This window comes from Oenanthe melanoleuca, chromosome 1 (assembly GCF_029582105.1).
Source record: "Oenanthe melanoleuca isolate GR-GAL-2019-014 chromosome 1, OMel1.0, whole genome shotgun sequence".
In the NCBI taxonomy this organism is placed as follows: Eukaryota; Metazoa; Chordata; class Aves; order Passeriformes; family Muscicapidae; genus Oenanthe; species Oenanthe melanoleuca.
The window spans coordinates 58,914,851-58,923,817 of record NC_079333.1 but is presented as its reverse complement, the minus strand read 5'-3'; the positions used below and the strand labels follow the sequence as shown (position 1 = coordinate 58,923,817).

At 46.7% G+C, this 8,967-nt stretch overlaps 1 protein-coding gene across 1 annotated transcript; it reads left to right on the top strand.

Moving 5' to 3' along the window:
* Nucleotides 1–3,323: 3,323 nt before the first annotated feature.
* PCDH20 (protocadherin 20) lies at nt 3,324–8,599 on the top strand. Its single transcript, XM_056488585.1, has 2 exons — nt 3,324–3,376; nt 4,437–8,599. The coding sequence occupies exons 1-2, from the start codon at nt 3,326–3,328 to the stop codon at nt 7,131–7,133; spliced, it is 2,748 nt and encodes a 915-aa protein (XP_056344560.1). The 5' UTR covers nt 3,324–3,325; the 3' UTR covers nt 7,134–8,599.
* The last annotated feature ends 368 nt before the right edge of the window (nt 8,600–8,967 follow it).

Genomic DNA, 8,967 nt, shown 5'->3' with positions numbered 1-8,967 from the left:
CTAATTGCTAACACAAGTCTTGAATGCAGTGATAATCAGACACTATGTAGCAAAATGCAAGTTTAAAAGATATGTTTAACTGTATGTGGTTGAATGGAATCAGGCTCATAAACTACTAACATCTTTGTCCCAGAAAACATAACTCAGCATAGAAATATAATTAAATCAGTTCAGTCTTTTCCTACAATTTTGGAAAGGGTTCTTCCCCCAAAATAATGAGTGAAGGAGGTATCTTTATTATACTGTTGCTTCTCTCACACCCTTCATTCCCTATCCCACAGCAGGAGTACTTCTCCTTAAACAGGCTGGAGTACTTCTTAACCAGGAGATTTATTAGACACATTAGTCTTTAAGGAGCCTTTAAGACTTACAAGATGCTTCTGACGTCTAACAAAATAAAATATAATAGAGTTACCAGATGCTCCAGAAAACTTTTAATTCTGCTGCTACACCTGTGCTTTAATAAAACAAAAGTCATCAAGGATAATGAAAATCTGAATACTATAACAGTAAAGTCATCATTTACCCTATCAGCGTCCCAAGGGAAATGCAGTGGCTGTAATGGTATGAAAAATGGGGCAGGAATTCAGTAATTCCAGAAGCATAAGAAGAAGAAATAACACAAGAGGAAACTGCAACATCAAAGAAACAAAAAACAAAACTTGGAGGCAGAATGTTTTAGGTCTTTCAGACTCATTCATGAGAAGACTACCGATTCACTAAAACTAAAATTATAATGTCTATGAAATTCAACCTCCACATAAATCAGTGTCTGACTGAAAATCTGACTGAAATCCAAATGAGTCAATATTTCTGTTGAAATGAATAAAATTAGAGCAGATGTGAGTCAACTGAAAGCATCTGTCATGCATGTCCAGTCAAACTAACTTAAACAGGATTGAGTTTATGGGTACGTCTTACACCAAGCAATCTGCAGAACAGTGCACATGAATGAGAATTTAGTAAAGCACTTGGGTAGTTTGATTTCTTACTTAAATTATACATGTTCACTCTGAACAGTATACACTGCATTGTCTGTTCTATTTGTGCTAGAAATGAATGGCAAAGATATAAACAATTTATAAGGGAGGTACATACTGAGTGGTTTCAAAACCCCAGAGATTAATGAATAATAAATAAAGCCAGGCCTTTTGTTAGTACCATAATGCTTCACTGTTTAGGTCACATATGATTTTGTGCTAATGTCATTTTCGGGATGAAATGGTTATTAAAATCACAGTATACTTCCAAGAGCTTCACTGAATAAAGCAGAGTCTGATTCTACTGCCATTGACTTCAGCAAGAATGGGGTAAAAAGCTCTAATTCAGACAAACAGTATTACACTATTTATATTTTAAGGCTGGAGAATATGGGACAAAGGAATTAATATGATTTGTTTACATTCCCAGAAAAAGTCAGTCTTGGAAGTTTTTATTTTGATTCTGTTCTGTCCTAGTCTATTCTACTCCTGTTCTGTTCTATTCTATTCTATTCTATTCTATTCTATTCTATTCTATTCTATTCTATTCTATTCTATTCAGCTTGTGCCACTGCTCTCATCCTCACAATGCCCAAGAACATCCCAAGAGTTGCCAGATATGTTTTGTATGTTTCACTTATTATTTGCTTTTGAAAGATACAGTTTTGCAAAAGACTCAGGCATTAGGTTTGGTTTGGATTGGGGTTCTAATTACAGGGGATTTTGCTTCTTTGCTTTGGATTGGACATGGTGTTTGTCTCATGGAATTGTAAAAGGAAAAGGGAAGAGTAATTTTTAACTGAAGGAAAATTTTATGCTGTGCTCTATGTTTTTAGTGCCTAGCTGAGATCAAATGCCTGCACAGAGCATGAAGACACTTAAGGTGGTCTTCAGGCGCTGTGATTTAGTGAGTTTCAACTCCCACACAAACTTTACCACTGTGAAGGGCAGCTCCACTGTGCTTGAGAGTCCTAGTACTTGAGCTTTCAGCAGTAGCCTGGATCCAGACCATTGAGCACTTTCAGGTTAAAGATGGACATCTAAAATTCTGTTTGGGATGTTGCAGACAGAGAGCATAAGTAATGCTGGGGAGGTCAGCAATCCTTTTGATAGTTCCAACATGTTAAATAAATGTGTAATTGGTCTTGCACTATCTAAAGTTCCTTGAGTTCTGATAATTTCACTTTTACTTCTATGGCAGGCTTATAGTCTAGCCAATAATAGCTGGAGACTATAAAATGAAAACACATCATTTTCTGCCACAGAGGACCTTTGAGTTCCTAGCCAGCAGCAAACCGTAGTTGCTGCTCTAATTCAGCAGGACATTCTCTCCACCAATCAAATGCTGACAATCCCTTCAAAAACATTACTTTCATTTCGTGCAGGCACAAGCTGCTCAACTCACCAAGGCTTGGCAATGCCAACGCAGTTAATTCTCGATCTGCCTGCTGACACTCACGCCACAACACAGTATCTCAGAATGGTTTGGGTTGGAAGCAAACTTAAAGTTAATTCCAATGCCCCTGGTCAAGAGTAGGGATGCCACCACTAGATCAGGTTGCTCAGGGCCCCATCCAATCTCGCCTGGAACACTTCCAGGGACAGGGCACCCACAGCTTCTCTGGGCAACTTGTTCCAGTGCCTCACCACCTTCTGAGCAAGAATTTCTTCCTTAACGCCTAACTTAGATCTGTCCTCTTTTAGTTTAATATTGCTCCCCTTGTCCGATGGCTATCGGTCCCTGTAAAAAGTCGCTCTCCGTCTTTCCACGGACGAAGAACAAGACGAGTTTATTTTATTTTCCTTAGTTTCCAGACGGGACTACCTTCTTTCAGCGCTGCCCGAGCGAGGGCACACACTCAATATCCCCGCTCCCCGCTGTGGCCGCGCCGCTGGGCTCGGCACAGCGCCCGCTCCGCTCCCTCTCCCAGCCCGCTCCGCTCCGTGCCCGCCGCGCTCCCTGCCCGCTCTCCGCTCCCTCCGCTCCCTGCCCGCCCCGCTCTCCGCTCCCTCCGCTCCCTGCTCGCTCCGCTCCGCTCCCTGCCCGCTGCCCGCGGCGCTGCCGCAGCCTCCGCGGACTCGCCCCCGCGTCTCGCCCGCCCACCCCCTCCCAGCCGTGCCGTGCCGTGCCGTGCCGTGCCGTGCCGTGCCGTGCCGTGCCGTGCCCGCTCCCCCGCTCCGGCCCTTCCGCGGCGGAGGGGGAGTGTCCTGGGCGGCGCGCACATCCCAGCCCAGCCCAGCGCGGCGGCGGGGGAATGGGCAGCCGCGGGGAGGAGAAGCGCCGGGCGGGCGGCGGAGCGGGCGGGCTGCCGGGGCGCAGCCGGCGGCGGCAGCGGTGGCCGGGCATGGGGCCCCCGGGCGGTCGCGGCAGCTCCGGCGCCCGCGGCAGCCTGCAGGTGAGGGCCGGGCGGCGGGAGGGGGGACGCGCCGCGTCCGGCCGCCCCAGCCCGACTTCGCACGCAGCAGCGAAATTGGCGACAAATTGGCGGAAAAAGCACCAAAAAAGCAACCGAGCAAACCGGACCGCGTATGCGTGGATATGTTTGTCGGGTCTTTATCTCTGCAAAGATCAGGGCAGACGCGAAAAGTTTGCATTTGTTGCTGCTGCCGGCGCGCGTTGTGGCAGAGAGCCGCGGAAAAGCGAATGGGTCATTAAAAAGAGGGGACGGAGGAAAAAATTCCTCCGTGGAGAGGAAGAGCCTGAAGTTACTTTCGGGGAGCTCCTTTTCATCTGTGCGAGGTGGGCGACGCGCTCGCCAGCGCGGGCAGCTTGCTCCGCGCAGCCCCTGCGCTCCGCGGCTCCTCTGCGCAGCTCGCGTGTCGCCGGCAGCGGAGGGACCTGCGGGGTGGCCGGGGACCCGTGACGGCCGGGCTGGAGCGCCGGCTCCGCTGCCGCGGGAGGCAGGGACCCGCCCGGAGCGCGGCACCTGCGCCGGGACCCCCGCGGGCTGCGCGGAGCGGGCACCGCGGGACCCGTGAACGTGCGGGAAAAACAGCTTTCGGGACGGGGCTGGGGCTAGGGGCAGCGAGGGACGCGTTTCGCATTGCTGCTGTGGGAGGGGAGGCGGGCGAGCAAATGTTTGGGGATGTGCAAGGGGATGCCCCGGTTTGGGATGCGCTTGTGGTGCCGCTGGTGAGACGGGGGCGAGCTTGGGGCGGGGGCAAGAGGGAAAATGGCACGTCGGGGCGCAAGTGCTGCTGGGGGGCGGGGGGAGCAGGTGCCCCCGGGCCATCCTGGCAGCGCGGATTTGCTGCGGGGGATGCAGCTGGTGTTGCCTGGAGGGTACAGATGGTGATGCCCTGGAAGTAGCTGCTGTACTGGGAGGATGGAGGGGAGAGGAAGGATGGCTTCATGTTGCAGATGCAGCACTCGCTGCTCGAAGTGGCAGTGGGGGAGGCAGTGAGCAGGGGGAAGCGCCAGACCTTCCTCACACCCCTGTGCTTCTCTCTTCTCAGCACTTGCTCCTCTTCCTGCTCTTCGTTGGGCCTTTCAACTGCTTTGCCAGTTACAGCCGCGCCACTGAGCTCTTCTACAGCCTCAACGAGGGGCTGCCTGCTGGGGTGCTCATCGGCAGCCTGGCCCGTGACCTGCGGCTCCCAACGGCTGGTGGCCAGCACCCTGCGTCTCTGCAGCCCCCACTCTCCTTCACCCTGGCCTCCCACGGCTTGGGGGGACAGTATGTGCAGCTGGACAACCGCTCCGGAGAGCTGCACACCTCAGCTGTGGAGATCGACCGGGAAGCACTATGTGTGGAAAGCAGTGGGGCCACCATCTTAGGGGGATCAGCTGCTGTCTCCTCTTCCTCCCCCTCACCAGAGTCATGCCTGCTGCTGCTGGATGTGCTGGTCCTGCCACAGGAGTACTTTCGCCTGGTGAAGGTAAAGATTGCTATCCGTGATGTCAACGACAACGCGCCCCGCTTCCCTGTGCCCCACATCCGTCTCTCGGTGCCTGAGAACGCCCCTGTGAACACGCGCCTGGCCATCGAGCACCCCGCCCTCGACCCCGACATGGGCACCAACGGTGTGCAGACCTACCGCCTGCGAGATAACTACGGGGTCTTCACCCTGGATGTGGAGGAGAACGAGAACGGGGAGAGGACTCCCTACCTGATCGTTATGGGGGCGCTGGACAGGGAGACACAGGACGAGTATGTCACAGTCATCGTCGCTGAGGATGGAGGGACTCCTCCGCTCGTGGGCAGTGCCACCCTCACTATTGGCATCAGCGACATCAATGACAACTGCCCCCAGTTCAACGACTCGCAGCTCAACGTCACCCTGTATGGCAATTCCAGCCTAGGGACACACGTGGCTACTGTCCACGCGGTGGACATGGACCTTGGATCCAATGCCCAGATCACCTACTCCTACAGCCAGAAGGTCCCCCAGCCATCTAGAGACTTGTTCCATCTGAATGAAAGCACAGGAATCATCACACTCTCCACTAAAGTTGATGGGGACACTCCAAAGCTGCACAGGCTGATCATACTGGGCAACGGTCCTGGCTGTATTCCTGCCGTGATCACGGTGCTGGTGACCATCATCAAAGTCATGATGAGGCCACCTGAAGTTGTTCCTCGTTTCATAGCTAATGAAGTGGAAGGAGTGGTCTTCTTAAAGGAACTTGAGCCAATCAACACACCTATAGCTTTTTTTACCATCAAAGACCCCGATGAAAAGTACAAAGTCAGTTGCTATTTGGATGGTGACGGACCTTTCGGGCTTTCTCCGTACAAGCCGTACAACAATGAATACCTGCTGGAGACCACAAAGCCTTTGGACTTTGAGACACAGCAGCTGTATGAAATCTCCGTAGTTGCATGGAACTCGGAAGGATTTCATGTCAAGAAAGTTGTCAAAATACAGATTCTGGATGACAACGACAATTCACCAGTTTTCTCTGAAGAGCTGATAGAATTGTCCATTGAGGAGAACAATGTTCCCAATGCTTTTTTGACCAAACTGCATGCTACTGATGCTGACAGTGGAGAAAGAGGGCAAGTGTCCTATTTCTTAGGTCCTGATGCCCCTTCCTATTTTGCTTTAGATAAAACCACAGGAGTTCTTACAGTTTCCACCCAACTGGATAGAGAAGAAAAAGAAAAATACAGATACACTGTCAAAGCAGTAGATTCTGGATTCCCTCCAAGAGAATCAATAGCAACTGTCACCATCACTGTATTGGATAAAAATGATAACAGTCCGAGATTTATCAATAAGGATTTCAGCTTTTTTGTGCCAGAAAACTTTCCAGGTTTTGGTGAAATTGGAGTTATAAGTGTCACAGATGCTGATGCAGGGCAAAATGGATGGGTTGCCCTTTCAGTTCTGAACGGAAGTGATATTTTTGTTATAGATACTGGAAAAGGAGTTTTGAGAGCTAAAATCTCCCTGGACAGGGAACAGCAAAGCTCCTATGTTCTTTGGATTGAAGCAGTTGATGGTGGGGATCCTGCCCTGTCTTCTACAGCAAAAATAACTATCCTTCTTCTGGACATAAATGACAACCCTCCTTTGGTCTTGTTTCCTCAGTCTAATATGTCTTACTTGTTAGTCCTTCCTTCTACCCTTCCTGGCTCTCCCATCACTGAGGTCTATGCTGTCGATAAGGACACTGGCATGAACGCAGTCATAGCTTACAGCATCATAGGAAGAAGAGGCCCTCGACCCGAGTCGTTTCGGATTGACCCCAAGACTGGTAATATCACCTTGGAAGAGTCACTGATGCGAAATGACTATGGCCTCTATCGGCTGCTCGTGAAAGTGAGCGATCACGGCTACCCAGAGCCTCTCCATTCCACTGTCATGGTGAACCTCTTTGTCAATGATACTGTCAGCAACGAGAGCTACATCGAAAGTCTCTTAAGGAAGGAACCTGATATCAGCGTCGAAGAAAAGCAGCCACAAATATCCATAGAGCCTACGCATAAAAAAATGGAGTCAGCATCCTGCATGCCTACCTTGGTAGCTCTTTCAATAATAAGCTTGGGTTCAATTGCTTTAGTGACAGGGATGGGAATTTACATTTGTCTAAGAAAAGGGAAAAAGCATCACAGAGCAGATGAAAACTTGGAAGTACAAATCCCATTAAATGGAAGAATTAACCTGCACATGCTGGAGAAGAAACCAATGGAGATTTCTAACATTTGATGTTTCTTTGTGCATAAGTCCAACATATGAAAAACCCCAGATGACAGTAAAACACCTAGCTGTAGGTTGTATTGACAGAGGTTGCAATGAAGGACTGCTAATTTATAACTTAATATTATAATTGTAAATAGCTGTTTACAGTTTTTTAAATTCAATTTCAGTGTACAGCTTTTTTATGAAATGTTAGTAACTAACAGCTAGCACCCTGACTGTAAAAACGTGGACATCATTTCCAGCTTTCATAAATCAATAAGATCAGTGAACATAAAAAGGGTGAAGGTAAGATGATTCTTTTAAACTCAAGTTTTAAAAGTCTTTTTAACCACAAGAGGGCATCAGATGCTCCTGAGCAGGGAACTGTTCGAGGTACTGTCCATGAGATACACAGAATATATTTTAAATATATTGATTTTAATATAAAATACCTATAATACCTATTGGCATACAGACATTTAACCCCTAAAAAAAAAAAAATGTCTGTCCCGATGTATGTATCATATAAAAGAATAAATATGTTAAAATGCACTAGTAATGAAAACCAGAATGTTTATTACCTCACAAGTAAAGCTTATACAGTAGGATAGAAGAGGCATTAACAAGAAGTGCAATTCCTGTTGAGCAAGAATGCAAGAAATTGTAATGAAAATCTGAACTGCTGTGACATATCATTCATTTTTCTGCAGATTCCACTCTCATTATCATTTGCTCCAGCAATCTGCTGGTCATTTTTATGGAAAAATTATATTTAATATTTCCTAAAGCAAATAATGACAGAGCCCCATCCTCATCCTCATAAACATGCCAGATGCAAGGAAGCAAGGGAATGGCAAAATTCTTAGTTGTCACAAAAGTGGTTGTGTTTTTTTGTACTTTGAGCAATCTGTCAGTAGTACTCCATCAGTTTGGTTGTGCAGTAGATTTTTGTTATATGTTACTTCTGAGTCTGATCCGCCAGATGAAAACAAAAATCACTCCACATTCTAAGGAATTGTAGGACTTTTTTTATTCTGACTGTTGCTCCTTTCTGGATTGGTATTTCATGTGAAAGATCTTGTTTCTGACTTTTGGCGACCATTCCTGGTTCCTTTTCATTGGCTTTGATTTTGGATTAGATCCAAAATCTAACTTGTAAGACTGGTGGCATATTTTCTTGATAATTTATTCTTTGCTGTATTCTCTGCAACAAAGCAGCAATTTTATCAGTGATGTATTACTTTCACTTCATTTTAAGAGCTGAGAACTATCTTTTGTATGATGATTGCATCAAATTTCTCTGTGTGAACAAGATAAAATAGTGTTATGCTTAAAAATTATTATTTTGATTTCTTGCATCATATGTCTGTAATGTACCAAAAGTGTTTATATGTCTGCAAATTAAAGCTATATATTTTCATAATAACTTACTCTCTCTCTCTCCTAGAATTTTAATTATAAAGCTAAATATTATTTCAGTTATAAGAAATGCATTTTTCACAATTTCTTAGGTTGTGACTATCTTGTCTGACATGTCCTAATACTTCCACAAATTAGTGCATTTCAAAATCATTAATGGCAGTTTATGCTGTGCTTCTTTGAAGTTACCAGCAAGGACAACTGTGTGTCCCTGATGTAAGTGGTGAGGCAGCTCATACCTGTTTTTAAAGTAGGGAATGCAATTTCAGGCAATTTTTGATTCTTCTCTCTGTGACTGGCACATTACCTTGAACCTACTGAAATGTTAGGGCTTTTAATAGAAACTGGTACTTAGTCAAAGTAACAGTATTAGCATAATACCCATAATTTTGCCATCCTGGCTATACATATTCCTGGCTATACATATCCTGGAAAAATATAT

What these genes read in the sequence shown, in the direction of transcription:
- PCDH20 (XM_056488585.1), top strand. Translation starts at nt 3,326, where the DNA reads ATGGGGCCCCCGGGCGGTCGCGGCAGCTCCGGCGCCCGCGGCAGCCTG. An exon ending in GCGCCCGCGGCAGCCTGCAG is followed by an intron (nt 3,377 to 4,436) that starts GTGAGGGCCGGG and finishes CTCTCTTCTCAG; the next exon opens with CACTTGCTCCTCTTCCTGCT.